The sequence below is a fragment of the Pimephales promelas genome, chromosome 15, assembly GCF_988280905.1.
Source record: "Pimephales promelas chromosome 15, fPimPro1.hap1.1, whole genome shotgun sequence".
Classification (NCBI taxonomy): domain Eukaryota; kingdom Metazoa; phylum Chordata; class Actinopteri; order Cypriniformes; family Leuciscidae; genus Pimephales; species Pimephales promelas.
In genome coordinates this window covers 10,637,501-10,659,510 of record NC_142783.1, presented here as the reverse complement: position 1 = coordinate 10,659,510, position 22,010 = coordinate 10,637,501, and the positions used below count along the sequence as shown (strand labels likewise).

General features: G+C 43.6%; 1 protein-coding gene across 3 annotated transcripts in view; it reads right to left on the bottom strand.

Moving 5' to 3' along the window:
- Positions 1-168: 168 nt before the first annotated feature.
- Positions 169-22,010, bottom strand: part of LOC120480815 (transcriptional-regulating factor 1) — a 26,541-nt gene continuing 4,699 nt past the window's right edge. For 2 of the 3 annotated variants that reach the window (XM_039674224.2, XM_039674231.2), the window contains exons 2-15: positions 20,023-21,378; positions 19,898-19,944; positions 18,535-18,682; positions 18,218-18,418; positions 16,031-16,307; positions 15,583-15,637; positions 7,585-7,724; positions 6,882-6,985; positions 6,736-6,805; positions 6,473-6,561; positions 6,261-6,374; positions 5,814-5,915; positions 790-974; positions 169-697 (exon numbers count right to left, since the gene is read on the bottom strand). In XM_039674224.2, the coding sequence (XP_039530158.2) occupies positions 406-697; positions 790-974; positions 5,814-5,915; positions 6,261-6,374; positions 6,473-6,561; positions 6,736-6,805; positions 6,882-6,985; positions 7,585-7,724; positions 15,583-15,637; positions 16,031-16,307; positions 18,218-18,418; positions 18,535-18,682; positions 19,898-19,944; positions 20,023-21,237 (3,039 nt within the window). In that variant the 5' untranslated portion in view covers positions 21,238-21,378 and the 3' untranslated portion in view covers positions 169-405. The remainder of the gene's footprint in view (positions 698-789; positions 975-5,813; positions 5,916-6,260; positions 6,375-6,472; positions 6,562-6,735; positions 6,806-6,881; positions 6,986-7,584; positions 7,725-15,582; positions 15,638-16,030; positions 16,308-18,217; positions 18,419-18,534; positions 18,683-19,897; positions 19,945-20,022; positions 21,379-22,010) is intronic. The other variant, XM_039674242.2, reaches the window with a different exon arrangement.

The window sequence follows — 22,010 nt, the reverse complement described above, 5'->3', positions numbered from 1 at the left end:
GCATATTAAAAAGGTGCCATGAGGTCATATAACAACCATATTTTTGTTTGAAATATAGAAGAACTACTATTTTAAAAAAAAGTAGTGGTGAGAAGTTGGATAAAATCACCCATCGATCAACAAGCTAAACTTATATATTTTACACTGGGAAAATATGCAATGCAAATATTGCACAACACATCCATGTGAGTGTTTAATAGTCAACTGGTGGTTAATTACAAAAAAAAAAAAAAGTGATACAAAATACAAGCAGATTCAAAATAGCACATTCGTTTTTACACCAACATTAAAGCAAAGATATGCCTTGATTCATTTTAATATCCATATAGTTGTACTATTTACATAAAGTAGTCCGTTTTATAGTACACAAAGAATGTCCTTGTTCAGTTAGCTAAACTTAAGCTACTAACTTGGAATATAGTCCAGTGGACTATGGACAGGAAGCGTATTCAGAGGGTGATCTATTTCCTGCACTGACTCACTGCGCATGTCATTTAAGGATGTTTTCACCTCTGTGGTTCTGTGATATGGTAAAGAATGAAGGCTTATGGCTTGTTTTAGTGGTGTAGCTTGGCAACCACGTGTCACAGTCACATGATCTGGCTCAGAAACCCTGGGAAACTGCCACAACGGTGTGTCCTCCTGCTGCCGGTGTGTCTTCATGTGGGCATTTCGACTTTTCACCTTCAAAAACACCCTATGAAAAGAGAGATAGTGAATCAGACCGCAACCACTGTGATTCATAACTGAATGAAGATGTTTCTGTTTTTGACTCAGGACGCAGCTTACTTTCCACACTCACTGCAGGGAAAGACGAGGGCTGAATCAGTATCTCCGCTGGTTGTGCTGTTGGAGGGAGAACTTCTCACAGAAGCCGAACCCAAAGACTGGGTCAGCGTGGAAGCTCTGTGTTCGGCTGGAGAGCTACAGAGCAGCCGGAGATTGTTCTGGTTCCACGTTTCTCCATTTGTCTGCTGGGAGAAAAAGTGGTAATAGTTTACCCTGAAACAAATGTTTATTTGATCCAACCCCCATGTTTCCTTAGAACAACAGTATATGTTTTATTAAAACAAAAGTAATAAGTTGCAAAATGGACAACGCCATAAAAAACATGCAAGTCATCCACTATATACCCAATCATACAATAGCTTTGTCTGAGCAACTTCATTTTTATTGTGTTTTAACTGTCAGTAAACTGTTCTCGAATAAGACTCTTCAGAGGGAAAGATTATATGTTGTATTGAGTACTTACAGGTGGTGCTTTTATAGTATTTTTTGCAGAAGTTGTATGGAAAAGATCCATTGTGAGAAAGATGTGCATTTTAGCGTACTTTTAAAAGTCTACATATAACAGACAATATACTTTAAAAGAATATGCCTTAAAGGAGTAGTTCATGTCCCCATGTCATCCAAGATGTCCTTGTCTTTCTTTCCTCAGTCGAAAATAAATTAAGGTTTTTGATGAAAACATTCCAGGATTTTTCTCCATTTAATGGACTTCAATGGGGACCAAACGGTTCAAGGTCCAAAAGACACTTTCAGTACAAACTGCAAACTGTTCAAAGGGCTTTAAACGATTCCAGACGATGAATAAGGGTCTAATCAAGCGAAACGATCGTTCATTTAATAAATAAATAACAAAGTTAAAGTTTTATAAGCACAAATGCTCGCCTTGCTCTGTACTGCTATGCACGTTCGTGACTCTCCTGTTCGAAATCGTTCATCTTAATCTTTTTCCGAGTCATTAGGTTCATTCAACAAGCGTAACAAACGAATTGACTCGGAAAAAGATTAGTTCATTTTTATGAACGAGTTCGAACAGGAGAGTCATGAACGTGCATCGCAGTACAGAGCAAGGCGAGCATTTGAGCTTATAAAACTTTAACTTTGTTATTTATTTATTAAATGAACGATCGTTTCGCTTGATAAGACCCTTATTCATCGTCTGGAATCGTTTAAAGCCCTTTGAACAGTTTGCAGTTTGCACTGAAAGTGTCTTGGATCTTGAACCGTTTGGTTCCCATTGAAGTCCATTATATGGAGAAAAATGCTGGAATGTTTTAATCAAAAACCTTAATTTCTTTTCGACTGAAGAAAGAATGACATGGACATCTTGGATGACATGGGGGTGAGTAAATTATCAGCAAAAGTTTTTTTTGAAAAGTGAACTACTCCTTTAAGTGTAAACTGTATGTGACGTTTTCAGAAATGTAGTTGCATATTCAGACACATAATTGCGTAAAATTCTCCTTTTGTGCTCCACAGAATTGGTTTGGAACTACATAAAGTTGAGTAAATAATGACAGCATGAACTTTTAGATAAAAAAAAAAAAAAAAAAAACTCCCCATAATATGATTTAATAATTCAAAGCAAATCCTAAAACTAAAATCAACTTGTACAAAGAATTGTCTTTAATAATTGTCATTATTTGGAATATGAAACATTTGTTGCTGTATTGAACATAATATATATAATATATAACTATATATAACACAGAATTACGTTTTATATAATGCAACAGGCTGAAAATTATCGACAAGGGAATTATATATCACTGAATTCACAGTGAATTTAGGTTGATTGGGTACATTTTGCCATTGAGATGACTGGGAAAAAGTGTCCCAATCAACCTAAATTGTTTTCCAGTGTGCTGCTATGATGTTGCTAAAGTGTGGTGGGTGTTTTAAATATGTTTTTCTTTGGTTACTAAGGTGTTCTGAGTGGTTGCTAGTAGGTATGCTAACGATTAAGTGACAATCAATTAATTTAACCTATCGATGGGTCGGTTTACACAAGCTCATCACTAGAGCGTGTAGTTCCCTTTCAAGTCGGTCTCTCAACATTGCATGCTAATGCAATGGGGTATCCCTCTCCTTCCTTGACTACTGAAGCCTGATTGCATCACAGCAGTTAAAATTACTGGCCAATGGCGACTGAAAGTGAAAGCTACGGGCGGATCCATTCAATATAGCTCAGTTCCGTTGCCTACGAATTTTTCTCTTCCTCTTTCACGAAGCAAGCATCGAATTCTTGTCCATCTTGTCTTGGCAAGCATGTAAATCAAGGAATGTCATGTGTGTGGTGGACCCATCGAGCTCCCAAACATTATCTAATTATCTAATCATCGTATGGGGTTTTTTTTTAGGAATATGCAACATTATTGCTGCATTGAACAGAACAGGCTATACTATATATACAGGGGTTGGACAATGAAACTGAAACACTGGCCAATGTTGGAGGTTTCACATCTATATGCCTGGCGGCCAATCTTCAGAGTGAAGCACGGGTGGATCAGTGATGGTTTGAGCTCCAATATCATGACAATCCTGATTATATTTGATCGACACGACACTGCCGAGGACTACCAAACCCTTCTGGAGGATCATGAGCACCTGATGCTCAAACCGTGTATCAGCATGATCATGCACCAACACACACAGCAAGACTTGTGACAGAAGGGTTTGATGAAGATGAAAGTGACGTTGAACATCTCCCATGGTCTGCACAGTCACCAGATCTGAATATTATTGGGGTGTTTTGGAGGAGCGAGTCCACCAGCATCATATAGTGACCTGGACACTGTTCTGGAAGAGGAACGGCTCATAATCCCTCTGGTCACTGTGAAGGACTTCTATCTGTCAATTGGTGCTGTATTTGGATGCAAAATGAGGCCCTCACCATTCTAACAAATTATTGTGTAGTAAAACCAGGTGTTTCAGTTTTTTTGTCCAACCCCTGTAACACACAATTACATTTTATATAATGCAACAGACTGAAAATTATAGCGGTAACAGGAAGCGGAAGGAGAGGCAGCGGCAGCCACATGCATTGGGCCCGTCTGATGTTTGCACGTCAGCGCAGCTCCAGCGCGTGCATCGATTGGGTGTCCTATTCTGAGACCAGCTTTCACTCATCTGATGAAGCCTGTAACCTGATCTTTTTTGGCAATGCGGGTGAGGATGACGATGATGACACTGTGGACTCGGGTGATTGGTCCTGTCAGGAGTTTGAGGCTCACCGCAGTGAGGTTCTTTCAGAGACTTTTAAGGCCCTGGGCCTCGAACAGCCAGCAAGGTTTCTGCAGTAGGGTCAGAATGCTGGCGCCCCCCCCCCAGAGACCCGCTCAATTGTCCACCGAAGTCCAAGAGGAACTCTCACGAGTTTGCTGCTCCCCCTATTTGGCCCAAGCCCAAGCGGCAGGAACTCATCTCACATCTGTCGACAGAGTCAGTTGTTTGAGGCATACCAAACCGCTGCCCTTCGATGATGCTATTATGGCCCACCTGTGCCAAATGCTTCCCTATAAGCCGTGCCGTGCTACTGGCCTCGTTGCCAAAAAGATGGGCAGGCAGCATCTGCCATTCAAACTATGGCGGTGCTGCAAGTCTTCCAAGATGCTGCAGGCCTTAGACGAGAGGGGTCCAGATTCAGAGGCTTCCAGGAAGCTGTCGGCCACTGACCTTGCACTCATGGCGATGAAGAAGACCGCCCCAGGGCGTTGGTCACAGTATGGGCAGCCTGGTGGTCCTTCAGCATCACTTGTTGCTGACGTTGAGGCGTATACGTGACTCAATTTGGTAAAATTTTTACTCGCTCTGGCATGTGGGAAGAGAGTGGGTGACTTGCATGCTATTTCTACAGAACAGCTTGTGTGGAATTTGGGAAGTATGTGTGAATAGTCAGACTGACACCCATCCCTATATTCACTGTAAAGCCAAGCTTCTAAGCTTTAAAACAACACCTATTTGGTGCTAGATAAGCAAGTGGTTAAGTAACATGATAACTTAGTAGTGCCCCTGCTTTGGATTTAAGGTTAAAGGAGTAGTTCACTTTTATAAAAACTTTTGCTGATAATTTACTCACCCCCATGTCATCGATGTCCGTCTTTCTTTCTTCAGTCGAAAAGAAATTAAGGTTTTTGATGAACACATTCCAGCATTTTTCTCTATATAGTGGACTTCAATGGGAACCAAATGATTCAAGGTCCAAAAGACAGTTTCAGTGCAAACTGCAAACTGTTTAAAGGGCTTTAACCGATTTCAGACGATGAATAAGGGTCTTATCAAGCGAAACGATCGCTCATTTAAAAAAAAAATAACAACGTTTAAGTTTTATAAGCTCAAATGCTCACCTTGCTCTGTTCTGTGATGCGCGTTCGTGATTCTGCTGTTCGAACTCGTGTATCAAAATGAGTTCATTTCGTTTGTTGAATGAACCAAATGACACGAAAAAAAGATTCGTTCATTTTGATAAACGCGTATCACAGAACAGAGCAAGACGACCATTTGAGCTTATAAAACGTAAACTTTTTTGTTTTTTTTTAAACGAGCGATCGTTTCGCTTGATAAGACCCTTATTCATCGTCTGAAATCGTTTAAAGCCCTTTGAACAGTTTGCAGTTTGCACTGAAAGTGTCTTTTGGACCTTGAACCGTTTGGTTCCCATTGAAGTCCATTATATGGAGAAAAATCCTGGAATGTTTTCATCAAAAACCTTAATTTTGTTTTCGACTGAAGAAAGAATCATGCTTATCAGCAAAAGTTTTTTTTTTTAAAAGTGAACTACTCCTTGAAGGTTGTTGAATAATCGATTACTTGATCATTAATTTAAACAACGAATTTATGTAAATTGACATCCCTAGGTGATTGCTACACAATAACACGACTTAGAATAATACACAGGACATATAGATGAGTAAGTACATGAGATGTCACAGAACCCAGAGGCAGAATACAGCATGTTTTAGAGAAAGGTGTGCGGTAAATGACAGGAAGTGGAGAAAGCACCTAGAGGTCTCAGTATAGATACTCACAGAGTTTGACACTTCACAGACAAACACAGCGCTGGAGTTTTCTGATATTTTGCTGTTGGATTCTTTGTTCGGTTGTGCAGTGTTGTTTACCGCCCAGTCTCCCTAATGAAATATATAGGCTATGCATTAAAAATATTTATTACTATAGATCATTCAAATTCAAATCAAATCAACAGTCAGTTTGATGTAAGCGAATAACTGTAGTAGCATTTCACATAATTAGTCTTTTAACACTCTATGAATGTAATAAATTGACTACAGAAAGTATGCATACACTTAAATCACTCTTAAAAGTGTCTGAATGTCTTTGAATAAGATAACATATCAAAGCGCCTGCACTTTTAAATTGATTTCTATAAGTTCATCTTAACTTTTTTAAACACCTGAATCTCAGGTCACTGCTTTTGCCCCGCAGAGGAGTATTACTAGTACACCGTCGTAACTCACCCGCTGGTCTTGAACAGGAGTAGCCAGAGCTGTACTGATTCTCGCACCCAGACGCAAATGTTTTTTCCATGTGTAATAGTACTCGACACACTGAGACACTGACTTTGTCTTGACCTAAATAAATAGAAAAACATTATTTCAGTCACCAAACCAAATAAATGCTAATGTATTTACAGAAAACAGAAGTGTATTTATTGCATGACTGCAACTACCATTTTCTGGACGAGATGGAAGTCTTTGTGATGATTTAAAAGTGCTTTGTTTAGCTGCCGTTTCTCCTGAAGTGTCCACCTGTCTGATCCTAGTTGATGATAAGACATAATGTGATGCATTTAGTATTTTAAGTCCCTTTACTTCATTTATAATCGTATACTTCCTCAGGAAGGATTTCTTGCATATGAGGATCGCACAGAAAAAGGAAGACAAAATGTCTCTTTTTATTTTTGGATACAAAATCTTTTGAACAGTCACGCACCTGCATAATGATAGTCTGTTTTGTGGCTGGATGTGTTTACCGTTGATAGGAGAAGCTTTTCCAAGGTGTTCTGAAACATAATAGTTATTTTAAGGCTTTTTAGACAAGTTTTAGTGGCAGGAAGCGATTATAGGAAATATAATTACCATAATATCTCCTCTGCACTCAAAAAGACAGTGAAGGACATATTCTGTGTTTGCTCCGCCACCAGGTAGTACACTAGAACAAGCCATTTTCAGAAGGTTTTCCACTAAAAGGGGGAAAAAAATCAATGGTAGTCAGATTTTTGGACCGTTTTTTTCCCTTCCATAACTGTGGACAAAAAAAATAACCCTTTAAAATGTATAAAAATTACATGCACATCGTATTAAAGGGTTAGTTCACCCAAAAATGAAAATTCTGTCAGTATTTACTCACCCTCATTATTTTTGTTGTTTTTTTGCGCACAAAAGTGTTCTCGTCATTTGATAAACTTAAGATTGAGCCACTGTAGTCACTTGGACTATTTTAACGATGTCTTTAATGACTTTTCGGGGACAGCAAGAGCCAGTCCCTCAAGAAGCCTATGGACTGTATGCAGGAGCGATCTTAATATCTTAAATATCTTAATTTGTGTTCCGAAGATGAACGAAGGTCTTACGGGGTTGGAACAACATGAGGGTGAGTAAATACTGACAGAATTTTCATTTTTGGGTGAACTAACCCTTTAATCTAGTTTCTATAGTTCTATAGTAGTCTAGTTAACTTTATTTCTTTGTGAATTTTATATTCTGCTCTGCATTGTAAAAGTTTCTGCATTCTTTAAGTACAAAAGTGAATTTTTTAGCACAGATGTGTGTTTTTAGTTACCTTTCTGTTGGTTATCAGGGGTATCCAGGTCTTTGGTGGGCAACCACAGAAGAACAGCATTATGGGTATCTTCCTCTGTGGGAGGTGTGCTCTGAATGTTTGGGATCTTTGCTTGAAATTCTTCACCAACATTAATGTGACTGTAGAGAACATGTAAGAACTGTTTATGTACTGGTTATTTTAATCTGATATTGTTTAAATGTAATAAATAAAGCAAGCAGTTGACCGTAAAATAATTTGCAGTTACACATTGTTGAGCTTAAAGGTGATATGTCTAATGTTTTCGATCTTTGTTATGGTATACCTTAAAGGAGTAGTTCACTTTTAAAAAAACTTTTGCTGATAATTTACTCACCCCCATGTCATCTAAGAGGTCCACGTCTTTTTTTCTTCAGTCGAAAAGAAATTAAGGTTTTTGATGAAAACATTCCATGATTTTCTACATATAATGGACTTCAATGGGAACCAAATGGTTCAAGGTCCAATTGAGAGTTTCAGTGCAGCTTCAAAGGGCTTCAAACGACACCAGACGATGAATAAGGGTCTTATCTAGGACCCTTCGAGTCATGACTCAAAAAGATTTGTTCATTTTGATGAACGAGTTTGAACAGGAGAGTCACAAACGCGCATCACAGAACAGAGCAAGGCGAGCATTTGTGCTTATAAAACGTAAAAATTTGTATTTATTTTTAAATGAGCGATCGTTTCGCTTGACAAGACCCTTATTCATCGTCTGGTGGCGTTTGAAGCCCTTTGAAGCTGCACTGAAACTCTCAATTGGACCTTGAACCGTTTGGTTCCCATTGAAGTCCATTATATGGAGAAAATTCTGGAATGTTTTCATCAAAAACCTTATTTTTCTTTTCGACTGAAGAAAGAAAGACATGGACATCTTGGATGACATGGGGGTGAGTAAATTATCAGCAAAAGTTTTTTTTTTAAAGTGAACTACTCCTTTAAATCATGCAACTTGAGGAGGTGGGATATTACTTTTCTAAGTTAATACGCTTTTTTTTCCCCATCTGGCAGACCTGATTGAATAAAATATGAAATGGGAGGGAAAACTATTTCATTGATTTTACATTCCACAAGTGAAAAACCACAAGTTTGTGGGTACACTGTAGAAAAATATTGATGGTTTAACTTAAGAAAGTAAGTAACTTGGCTGCCTTAAAATTTTAAGTTGATTGAACTGGAAAAAGTGAGTTAATGCAATGAAGGAGAATGATTTAACCATCAGAAACTCAAAATAATATGTTATCTGAACTAAATAAATGATTTAAGTTGATTTGACAAAAGAAAAAATGTTGTGATTACTACACTGTAAAAAAATATTGTTGGTTTAACTTAAAAAAGTAGTTGCCTTAAAATTTGAAGTTGATTAAACTGGAAAAAGTGAGTTAATACAATGAAGTAGATTAATTTAACCATCAGAAACGTCTCGGTTACGTATGTAACCCTCGTTCCCTGAGTAGGGAACGGAGACGTTACGTCAGAAGTGACGGAGATTGGGGGTTTCGCATAGAAAGCCAATCCTCTTCGAGTATTTAAACACGAGCCAATGGCATGCAATGCCTTGGGGCTGCGGAAATTTGCATAGCGTACTCCGCCCTACTCCGTGAGTATAAAAGGAGGAAGTGAACGCAACCGCAGTATGTCTTCGCTGAGGAGCCAAGACTGAACTCGGCATCTACCCAGCGATACAGCAGAAGTGGCAGGGAGACGTAACGTCTCCGTTCCCTACTCAGGGAACGAGGGTTACATACGTAACCGAGACGTTCCCTTTCGTAGTCACTTCGAGTTACGTCAGAAGTGACGGAGATTGGGGGTCTGTGCCATCACGCCATCTTCAAGCTGTCTTCCAGTGCCCTGCGAAAGACTGAACCCCCGAGCCTTACCTCTTTTTTTTTTTTTTTTTTTTTGGGGATCCGACTTTGACACAGGATTACCAAGGTACACTGGGAAACATATCCCGAAGGGGACATGCTACCAGCTGCCTACCGAAGGGAGGACTTAAGAATACACATATGGCCACATAGGAACGCATATGGAACACTGGAGTACCAACCGCAGGTGGCTACTGATTTAAACTCCAGGGGTGGCAGATGGCTTGCCAAGGGAAGACACATGCTCAGAGAGGCTTACGGTGGATAATACACATGAGACGGTTACCATGGGGAACCGTGCGCATGGAGGCACCTAGCTAGCATCCAGAGCAACGCAGTGGTGCCCGCATCGTCGGTGCTGGAGGACTCAAGACTTCAATGGAAGAACTGAGGAAATATCGCACTTATCCAGTCCGGGGAGTGGAGTGGCGAGCAAGCGAAGACACCTGAGCGGATCCAGAACTGGCCGAAACGAGAACGTGAGAGGATACCGGCTCAATTCGCAGATTATAGAATCTGGCGAAGGTGTTGGGTGTCGCCCAGCCTGCAGCTCTGCAGATGTCTGTTAGCGAGGCGCCGTGCGCTAAAGCCCAAGAGGAGGCTACACTCCGAGTGGAATGGGCCGTCACACCAAGGGGGCACGGAAGGCCTTGCTGCTGGTAAGACAAAGCAATGGCATCCACTATCCAGTGGGACAGCCGTTGCTTTGAGAGAGCCCTTCCCTTCTGGCTCCCTCCATGACAGACAAAGAGCTGGTCTGAGGTCCTGAAACACTGCGTTCTGTCGACATAGGTGCGGAGAGCACGTACCGGACAGAGCAGTGCCAAGGCTGGGTCTGCCTCCTCCAGGGGCAGCGCTTGCAGGTTCACCACCTGGTCCCGGAAGGGAGTGGTGGGAACCTTGGGCACATATCCAGGCCGGGGTCTCAGGATCACGTGAGAGAAAGCCGGCCCGAACTCCAGGCACGCTTCGTCAACGGAGAATGCGTGCAGGTCCCCCACCCTCTTGATGGAGGCCAATGCAACCAGGAGTGCTGTCTTCATGGACAGAAACTTTAACTCTACCGATTGCAAAGGCTCAAAGGGATGCCTCTGCAGAGCACTTAAAACTACCGAGAGGTCCCAAGAGGGTACGAGGGGAGGACGAGGCGGATGCAGCCTCCTCGCTCCCCTCAGGAACCTGATGACCAGGTCGTGCTTCCCTAAGGACTTACCTTCCACTGCTTCATGAGAAGCGGCAATGGCCGCGACGTAAACCTTAAGGGTGGAGGGCGACAGCCTGCGCTCCAACCCTTCTTGCAGGAAGGAAAGCACGACACTGATCGAACATCTCCGGGGGTCTTCTCCGCGAGAAGAGCACCAATTGACGAAGAGGTTCCACTTCAACGCATAAAGGTGTCTCGTGGACGACGCTCTTGCGGAAGTGATGGTTGCCGCCACCGCAGGTGGCAGCGAACTCAAACCTGCCTCGTCCCGTCCAGGAGCCACACGTGCAGCCTCCAAAGATCGGGACGAGGGTGCCACAGAGTGCCCCGTCTCTGAGAGAGTAGGTCTTGTCTCAGAGGAATAGGCCAAGGAGGTGCTGTCGCGAGGAGCATGAGATCGGAGAACCACGCCTTGGTGGGCCAGTAGGGGGCTACCAGCAAGACCTGCTCCTCGTCCTCCTTGATCTTGCACAACACCCGTGCAAGGAGGCTCACTGGGGGAAACGCATACTTGCGTGGGCCCCGTGGCCAGCTGTGCGCCAGCGCATCCGAGCCGAGAGTGCCGCGGGTCAGAGAATAAAACTGGGCGCAGTGGGACGAGTCCCGAGAGGCGAACAGGTCTATCTGTGCCTCCCCGAACTCGTCCCAAATCAGCTGGACCGACTGGGGATGGAGTCGCCATTCGCCGGAGAGGGGACGGACCCGGGACAGCTCGTCGGCTGCCCAGTTCCGGTCTCCAGGAATGTAAACTGCACGAAGGGACCTCAGGTGCTTCTGACTCCATAACAAGAGGTGGCGGGCGAGCTGCGACAACTGGCGTGAGCGTAGACCCCCCTGGTGGTTGATGTACGCTACTGCCGTAGTGTTGTCTGAGCGGACAAGCACATGCTGGCCCTTGAGCAACGCTCGGAAGCGGTGTAGGGCGAGCCGTACTGCCAACAGCTCGAGGCAATTGATGTGCATGAGGCGCTGGGCTCCTGTCCAGGAACCGGCGGCTGCATGCCCATTGCACATGGCACCCCAACCCGTGGTAGATGCATCCGTGGAGACGACGAGATGTCTGGAAACTCGCTGAATAGGGACACCTGTCCGTAAAAAGCTGAGGTTCGACCACGGGAAGAAGGTTCGCCGGCATGCCGGAGTCACTGGGACTCGGAGCGAGCCGCGATGCCATGCCCACCTCGGGACTCGATCGCGAAGCCACAGCTGAAGCGGTCTCATATGAAGCAAACCGAGCGGCGTTGCCGCGGCCGCGGATGCCATATGCCCCAGGAGCCTCTGAAAAAGTTTCAGTGGAACCGCACTCTTGCCCTCGAACTGACGAAGGCAAGCCAGCAGTGAGTGCACGCGCTCGTTCGTGAGCTGCGCGGACATGGCGACCGAGTCTATCTCCATGCCGAGAAAAGAGATCCTCTGCACGGAGCAAAGTTTGCTCTTTTCCCGGTTGACCCGAAGGCCCAAACGGGCTAGGTGCCGGAGCACCAAGTCTCTGTGTTCGCAAAGCTGAGCTCGAGAGTGTGCTAGTATCAGCCAGTCGTCGAGATAATTCAGGATGCGAACCCCGTGTTCGCGAAGGGGAACAAGGGCTGCCTCGACGATCTTCGTGAAGACGCGAGGGGACAGAGCTAACCCGAATGGGAGAACGGCGTACTGATATGCCTGGCCCTCGAAGGCAAACCGAAGAAACGGTCTGTGTCGAGGTAAGATGGACACATGGAAGTACGCGTCCTTCAGGTCGATCGCTGCAAACCAATCCTGATACCGAACACATTCGAAAATGCGTTTGGCCGTGAGCATTTTGAACGGTAGTCGATGGAGAGAACGGTTCAAAATGCGCAGGTCCAGGATCGGCCGTAACCCACCGGTCTTCTTGGGGACAATGAAGTAGGGGCTGTAAAACCCGGACTTCACCTCGGCTGGAGGGACCGTCTCGATTGCACCCTTCGCCAGCAGGGTCGCAATCTCCGCTCTCAGGACTGGGGCATTGCCACCGACTATCGTGGAGCGAACTCCCCTGAAGCGGGGAGGAGACCGTGCGAACTGAATCGCGTAGCCGAATCTGATCGTTCTGATGACCCAGCGGGATATCCCGGGAAGCGCTAGCCAGGCTTCCAGGAAATGAGCCAACGGGGTCATGCGAACCACAGACGTCCCCCCGGAGGGGCAGCGGTGCGGGTCGACTGGCACACGTGCAGGAGTTGCCCCGCTCGGATGCGTCGAAGCCCGCTCCCCGACAGAAGGGACCAGGGAAAGCGGAGCGTTCCACGGGGGTCTGTTCTGCCGGGGGTCTGGCGACAGAGGGGGAAGGGATTGGTGTAGCCCGGGCACGACACACGCACCCTTCCGCGCCCTCAGAGACAGAGAGGAGTGTGTGGGCTGACGCACGGGGGCGTCGAGCGCACCCACTCCAGTCTGTGAGCTCAGTGAGGATGTCAAGTCTTTCTTTAACCAGTTCAGGGTGCTGCCCACCCGTGGGTGAGCAGCGGGGAGCTGAGAACAAAAGATTCTCCCCCGGCCCTCCACCGGGGGAAGGAGGGGGCCTGCTACCGCCTCCTGGGAAAGACTCGAGATCGTCACTGAGCGGCCCGTGTCAGGATCTTCGCTTGGCCTGGCGTTTAGCGGGGCGAGCGGCCTGAGGGGGCTGTGACGCCGGCCTGCGGCCTCCTCGACGCCGGGGCCCGGGTGAAGGCTGCTGCTGGGGCCGGGCGGGAGGGAGGGGAGCCGCAGGGGGGCGTCCTCGGCGGCGAGCAGAGGGAGGCACCTGCGCCGATGACTGGGTGGAGGCAGCAGCTGGTCGCCGGGGCAGGATGTGTTTAATGGCCTCCGTCTGCTTCTGGGCGGTGGAGAACTGCTGGGCGAAGTCCTCGACCGCACCGCCGAAAAGGCCAACCTGGGAGAGCGGAGCGTCGAGCAGACGAGTCCGCTCAGCGCTCCGCGTGTCTGCCAGGTTGAGCCAGAGATGGCGCTCCTGAACCACCGAAGTGGCCATCACCTGACCGACGGCGCGAGCGGCCACTTTCGTTGCCCGGAGAGCAAGGTCAGTGGCGGACCGCAAATCTTTAAATGCCGTCGAGTCAGTCCCGCCCTCGTGCATGTCTCTGAGCATCTTCGCTTGGAAGACCTGCAAAGTGCTCATGGCATGCAAAGCGGAAGCCGCCTGTCCCGCCGCTCTATAGGCTCGCGCCGCCATAGCAGACGAGAACCCACAGGCTTTGGATGGGTGCTTAGGAGGACCACGGGTGGAGGCGCTCTGTGGACACAGCTGCATCGCAACAGAGCGCTCCACCGGGGGCATCCCAGTGTACCCACGGGCGGCCCCACCGTCGAGGGGGGGAAAGGCGGGGGAGAGATCGCGCTCTCGAGTGGACAAAGGAGCCCCCCAAGAGCGCGATAACGCCGCATGCAGCTCGGGGAAAAAAGGTATTGGAGTTGGCCGTGGCCTTGCGGCGGCAGCTTTGTCCAGATACCAATTATCCATCCGCGAGAGATCGGGGCAGGATGGAGGTTTCCATTCTAGCCCGATACTCCCAGCGGCTCGAGACAGCATGGCCGTCAGCTCGGGATCTGACACGGGCAACGCTGGCACTCCCGAAGGGGGCAACGCAGCCGCATCTTCCTCTCCCGAGGACTCAAGCCCGCCTAGTGATGCTGTGATAGACATCACATCATCATCTGGAGCGCTGCTCGAAGCAGCCGGTGCCGCCGAAGAGACAACCGACCGAGTCGCACTAGCGCTCGCTGGCTCACGCACTGAGGCGGGAGGTGTGGCCCGAGGAATCGTCAGGGCTTTATCCCACACCGTCACCGTTAGATCGCCGGGTCCCCGGGTCGACGGGCCCCCTTCCGTGAAGGAAGCCGATCGAGTAGGGGGGACCGGGGCTCTCACTCTAGTGAGATCATTGAGCCTCGACCTCAGTGTGGAGATGGTCATGCTCCCACAGAAGGAACATGAGTCATCCACGAACGCTGCTGCTGCATGCTGAATGCCCAGGCATACAAAGCAGCGTTCGTGACCATCAGATGATGACAGAAATCTACCACATCCAGAAGGGCACGGGCGAACCATCTTTAAAAAGACGTGCCGCGTGCAGCTCTTTCACTTTCACTTTTATGAGAAAGGAGAAATTCACTCTTTCAGCGCTGAAGCTACCAGGGAGAAGTGCAAAGTCTGGCAGACCACTGCTCAGATCGCAGGCAATGCAAAATCTCGCTGGGTACCGCCGTCACACCAACACTGAAGAGGACGCTCGTTCTCGAAGAGTCTTGAATCAGCTTTTAGGAGTGAAGAGGTTCTCTTGGCTCCGAAGCGAAAACATACTGCGGTTGCGTTCACTTCCTCCTTTTATACTCACGGAGTAGGGCGGAGTACGCTATGCAAATTTCCACAGCCCCAAGGCATTGCATGCCATTGGCTCGTGTTTAAATACTCGAAGAGGATTGGCTTTCTATGCGAAACCCCCAATCTCCGTCACTTCTGACGTAACTCGAAGTGACTACGAAAGGGAACTTAAAATAATAAGTTATCTCAACTAAATAAATTATTATAAAGTTGATTTGACAAAATAAAATATGTTGTGATAACAAATCTTGAAAATATTTTTTACAGTGTTGAAGTTTTGGGAGTGAACACAAAAGCATTGAAATATATTTTTCTTTCATTTCATTTCTCTTCCATCACCATGTGCCTATCATATCATAAAAAAAAAAAACAGAATACCACTGAGACTTGAGGATGAACTCTGGGTATTAGTTGGGCCAGTAAAAAAAAAAACTACCTAGCAACTCCATAGCAACCGTATAGCAATGCCCTGGCAACCACCAAGCATCATGGCATTCCACATGTAAAACATTTCATTAGTGGCATTGAATTTACACCTATATTATCTTTACATAAAAACAACTACTTACGGAGTTACTTTAATTGCTTTTTCACTTGAAGTCTCACCACAGTCATCCTTAACACCTGTTAGTTACAGATAAAGATAGATAATGCATATTATAATGATGAAAATAGAGCTACTGTAATAAGCATTCACCATGCATCTAAAATAAAGGCCCGTTCACAACAAGGGTTGCAACTAAAACGAAAGCAGGATAGGTTCTGATTGTCTGTCAATGTTTTTATCGTTCATCAGCTGGAAATAATTGTTCTGAAAATTATTCCAAAGACATTGCGCCATTTGTGTTAGTTGAGGTGTGGACTCTGCTATACTTTGATGTTTTTAGGATGATTTTTATAATTATATCTTTAAGTCATAGTTATTGTCCTTGGTGTGAAAAGGCCAGAATTCAGTAAAAATAACTCTTTAATCTTTGTTATTGTCATAAAATCTAGAGACATAATAATCTTCACTACCGTCTGCAGAAGACTCAACCCCGCTGCTCTTTCCTTTTCCGCTGACAGCACTGAAGAGGCCCGAGCCCGGGCGTGCGGGGCTGAGCATTGGTGGAGGAGTGTACGGCACGTCGTCCCCCATGCTGCTCGCTGTCCTCAGCTGACTGCGGAAGAGCACAGCGCCTCGGGACTCCTGACCGGCACTGGGCGGGGGAATCATCAATGGGACCAGACAGTGGCGGTATTTCTTTTTCACTTGCTTTGGTGCACATTCTTCATCCGAGGCGGATCTCTTTATCTAGAATGCGTAATGAGAAATCAGAGATTGCATAACTTAATTTGATAATGTTAAAGTGATAAAAAAAACATGGTTTAAGTCATTTTAAAGTAACCAAAATATGGAGTTTTAAAGTGATTTTACATGGTTTCATGACAGGATTGAATTTATTCAATTATAGATATATCTTTTGTCATATCACTGAATTACACTAACTGTTTGCAAACAATAGCACATACAGTATTAGCATGCTAAATGTTAAGTCTTCTCTTTAAATAAAGTGCTAAATACATATTATATATGTACCAGTCTTCAGCCTAAACAAAAGCTCTATTCTTCCCCACAACATAATGTGTAATTATTCTAATTGACAACATTGTTCCTTGGAAAGCTTACTGGAACTACACTTAAAAAAATAATTGAAGTACTTGATTGGTTTACATTTGTCCCACATTAATATGTATTCTAGTACATTGCACATTTTAGAGAATAGCATCAAAAAGTACACACACATACACAGGAATACATTTTTGAGACTATAAAAACTGTTCTCTTATCATTTTTAAAATAAAATCATCCAAAATGCAGAACCAACACAAAAATAAATTGGTGACTGACACCCCTGACACATTGAAAATGTACACACACACACAGGAAAAAAAATCATCCAAAATGCAGAACCACCACAAAATAAATTGGTTACACTGACACACGTACACACACACACACACACACACACAGAGAGGGAGGGAGAGAGAGTGCAAGAGAGATGAAAGGATGAGACAAAACAATATAGCACGCGCACACACACACAGTAAAAAAAAAATAAAGTTAATTTCTGTTAATTTTTGTTCTTGTTACAGTTAGTAACTTAAATGTTGATTAAAATTGTACAATTATTTTAAAAACAGATGATTGAAATAAATGATAAAATCAAAAGAATTCAACATTTATCTTTGTAACATCTTGTTCACGTTTGATTCTAATAATGTAACATTATTGAAAAACTTTTTTCAGAACAATAAATGCTAAACTTTGACTTTTTTTTGTTTGTTGTTGTTGTTATAATTGTGATTTTATAATATTTAGACATGAATCCAAAATATATATTTTGGTTACCGGTAGTCAAATGGCATATAATTGAGCTCTATAGCTATCTAGTGGTTAAAGCGATTTTTATTTATTTTTATTTTTTTGCTGCATTTTCCCAAAAACTTAAACAATGTAAAATTATCCATGTTATCCCCATGAATGAAAGTAATTTATTTATAGAAATTTATAATACATCATAAATCCTCTAAAAACCTGGAGACCCCAAAGATAACTAGTCGGCGCAAATGAAGAGAATCAAAGTTAAATAGCCAACCCTATCTCATAAGAAAATGTAACTATTTTACAAGCTGGTAATTTTGTACAAATTTGTACGAAAAAAACAAACAAACATAAAGGTCCACCCCTAAACATAAGTCAGTGGTGTGTTTGCAGATAGTTCAAAAATTTACAAATGAGATTGTACAAATTTATAAAGTTAGCCTCCAATTTGCCAAAACATAGTTTTCAGAAATAGCCTTTAGTTTACGTCACAGCCATAAATGCACCCCTTGCTCGGTGCATTCAGTAGAGGGACATTTTTATTTTAAGGAATTTTCAAATGGACACATATTTGTAAATGCAAGATGCGTCATCAATATTTTTGAGAGAATGCACATTTTAAATGCATATATGGCTAAAAGTATTTTTTTGTAATAAAGTTTTTGAAAATTTGTGAGAAACTAAATATTTGAAGCATGAATCATGTTTTTCTATTTCTAATTTTGAGCTTCGTCAGTCTTATTCTCAGAAAGCTGAAGTGATGTTCAAGATCTCAATGTTAAAGCTTTTAATTTTCTAAACAGAGGCTAAAAATAACTGTATTAATGCCAGAAACTCACACAGGAAGGGTGGTTTTGTACAGACGCGAGGGGTGACTGTGCACCACACTTAATTAAACCGCTTGGATCATCTTTCTGGTGGCACAGAAGGTTGAGCATAAGTTTGTTTTGGGTCTGGTAATCCTTGACGGGTACAGACACAGGTAAGATGATGGGGTTGGTTTGAGCAACCTCAGTAGACAGATGAATGTGCCCATCTCTCTGTTAAAAGATAGAAACTTGAATCAATGGGGCAAATCAGCATGCTGTATTTCATGCAAAACTACGTCTTTTACACAAACAACCCCATAAATGATCCAAATGAGTGTGGATTGTACCATTTTGAGGGATGTGGGGTGTGTTCGCAGTCCTCCATGTGAGCGCATGTGGCCGTTCAGTGCCGGAAGACTTTTGAACTCCCTCTGACATACGGTGCATCTCATCTTTGTATGAGATCCCTCCTCTCTGGACAACTCAGGTTCTGCTCTACAGAAATCCAAATCCACAAACTATATTATACAGTAGTCAACATTTGAGGTGGATCAAAAAAGTTCATCAAAGTTGTCCTTAGACAAGAACGGGTATTGTTCATAATTCATGTATGACTTTGAAAGGGATTGATTAACGTCAAATGTTGACTACTGTATAATATATAAATGATGTGAGTTTAGTTCACTTAGGGGCTAAAGATATTATGTACAATGTATTGTGTAAGTATTATGGCATGACTTTTTTTTAAATCCTGTCACTTATATGCACTTAACTGTGTCAGTGATAAACATCACCAAATAACAATTAGGCTCATCACTACACCAAATTGTTATAAATTATTTTACCCCAACTTTACCCCGACTTACTTTAGTCTATAGCAAATCTTCACTGCTTTATTGTTTATAATGTTACAAAATGTAAACTATATTATCGTCTAGCTCTAATCTGCTAAATGCAAATATGGTACATGAAGATATATTAAAGGATTAGTTCACTTTTAAAAAAAAAAACATTTGCTGATAATTTACTCACTGAAAACATTCCAGGATTTTCTCCATATAATGCACTTCATTGGGAACCAAACAGTTCAAGATCCAAATGAGAGTTTCAGTGCAGCTTCAAAGGGCTTTAAACGACACCAGATGATGAATAAGTGTCTTATCTAGAACCCTTTGAGTTATGACTCGAAAAAGATTTGTTCATTTTGATAAACGAGTTTGAACAGGAAAGTCACGAACGCTCATCACAGAACAGAGCAAGGCGAGCATTTGTGCTTATAAAACGTAAACTTTTTTATTTATTTTTTAAATGACTGATCGTTTCGCTAGATAAGACCCTTATTCATCGTCTGGTGTCGTTTAAAGCCCTTTGAAGCTGTACTGAAACTCTCATTTGGACCTTGAACCGTTTGGTTCACATTGAAGTCCATTATATGGAGAAAAATCCTAGAATGTTTTAATCAAAAACCAAAAATTTCTTTTCGACTGAAGAAAGAAAGACATGGACATCTTGGATGACATGGGGGTGAGTAAATTATCAGCAAAAGTTTTTTTTTTTTTTTTTAAAGTGAACTACTCCTTTAAAACATGATAAACAACATAACATGATTTCCTGTAAAGCTGCTTCGAAACAATGGGTATTGTGAAAAGCACTATATATATTATTTTGACTTGCCTGAATTGATAAGTAGGGTTAAGGTTAGAGTCAAACCTGAAACGAGGTGAAATAGCCTCATCTTGAATATCTGGTGACGATGCCTGCAAGACATTTTTGAGAAACCTTTAACGTAAATAAAAAGAGTTGCTAATGAAGTATTCAACTAAAAAATACAGTACCTGTGACCACTGAGGCGCATGTGCAGTGAGATTGTGAAAAACATCTCCTCTCATAGTCGCTTTACAGACCCCTGAACTCTTGCTCTGATAAAGAGGACTGCAAAGATCTTCACTTCTTTGAGGGAAGTTGAAACCAGATCGATCTTCTTGGGGACTTGAAAACACAGGTGTGCTGGGTGCAGAGTGATCACTAAACATGTTGTTTTGCTTTGCCGGGATTGATTGATCTTGTGACTGAAGGGTGAGATAAGGATTGCCAGGTTGTGAAAGTGAACGGAGATACTGTTGGTCCTGGTAATGGAAGATCTGCTGCTCTGGGACTTTAAAGTCTTGACGATGGCCGTAGGTTGGTGATTGAACATGTTCATGGCTCTCTAGAGAGTCATTGTGAGTTTTATGTGCATATATCCCTTTTTGCTGTTGATTCAAGGCCATTGGGTATGACATTGGGTGGCTTTGATAACCATGCTGATGATGCCAAGGGCTTTGTGGCTTATGGAGACTCCTGTTTACCTGCTCCAAATTGTTCACTTTCTGTTTGTGTTGCTGGTATCCATAGTGAAACTGCTGGTGGTTTTGGTAATGGCCGTGCAATGAATGTTGGCTCTCTGACAGATGGAAGCCGGGCTGTTCACATACCATTTGCGTTTGGCCTTGAATGACCATCGTGTTAAAAATTGGAGACTGCAAAGATTCCCTGTCCGACCCTTCTGGAAGACTTTGAGGTAAGTGCAAACATCCTGAAATTTGGTTTTCTGAGTGCTTATTATCTGTTCTGTTGCTATCACCAAAGAGAGGGTGAATATTTTTTGTAGGGAAGGCCTGCGAGAATGAGTCCAACCGTTGAGGATGAGAAGCACTGCCGTTGTCTTTGCACGTGATGTTGTTCTGAGACGTGATGTTGAACGGGTAGATTGGATTAGTCTCTTCTAGTTCTTCATGAGAAGATCCCCATGATGACCTTCCAAACTGATTATATTCCCAGTCCCCGGCACTGTTTGGCATGTCAAGCATTGGAGAAAGTTCATGTGCTGGAGTGCCAGGAGATGTTAGTTGCTCGTGGTTGAGAAGCGGAGACACTGGAGATGATTGGATCAAGCTTACGTTAGGTACACCGTAGTGTGTTACTCCCAACGCACTTGGGCTGTGCTGGAACAAATAGGTCCTGTTGGTGTGGTTGTTGAACTGATTCGTCTTGTACAGGTTTTCTGTCATCTTTAGAAAGATTAAAGTGCCACTTCTGTACTGTTAAACTAATGGTTTGAGGGGGATGGTATTACATGGAGGTTTGAATGTCAACATGAAACTTTTCCATCATTGGTTATTCCGTCAGCGGTTTGTAAAAATAGCGTTTTCCTGAAAACAAGACAGAGCAAGATCTTATATTTTTCTGAAAGTTTACAAAAGCCGCGTTTCCATCGCAATTACCAGGAACTATTTGTCCCAGGAACTTTTTTCATAGGAACTTTTTTTGCCCCAGACTGCTTGCTTACTGCGTTACAACACGGGCTAAAGTACCTGTCCGGGGCGGGAAGATTATGTAGTGACGTTGAACTGCGTGCGACTGCTCCTCCCAGTCTGTGCGCTTGTTTTGAGTTTTGTATGGAGGAGATTCAATTGGATTGCGATTGGATTACTAACGAGGTAATTAACAAAATGGCAGAAAAGACATTGGACATTGACCGTGAGATGGATGGGACGAACGCGCGCCATCGTGCAAGTCCCACCCCGAAAGTTCCCGAACTCTGAAAAAGTACAACCTCGACAGCAGGGACTTTCCTGCGAGTACCACCCCAAAGTACCACCCCAAAGTTCCTAGTTCCTGGGGAAAGTTCCTGCGGTGGAAACGCGGCTAAAGACCAACATTTTTGTCTTGTTGGAAAGACCTGCACCAGTTAATTGTGCACAATAAGATCAGAACCTGTTTTGTACACACTAGCATTTAAAGGCTTTAGGTTAGTAATATATATTTTTTATTTCTATTTTTA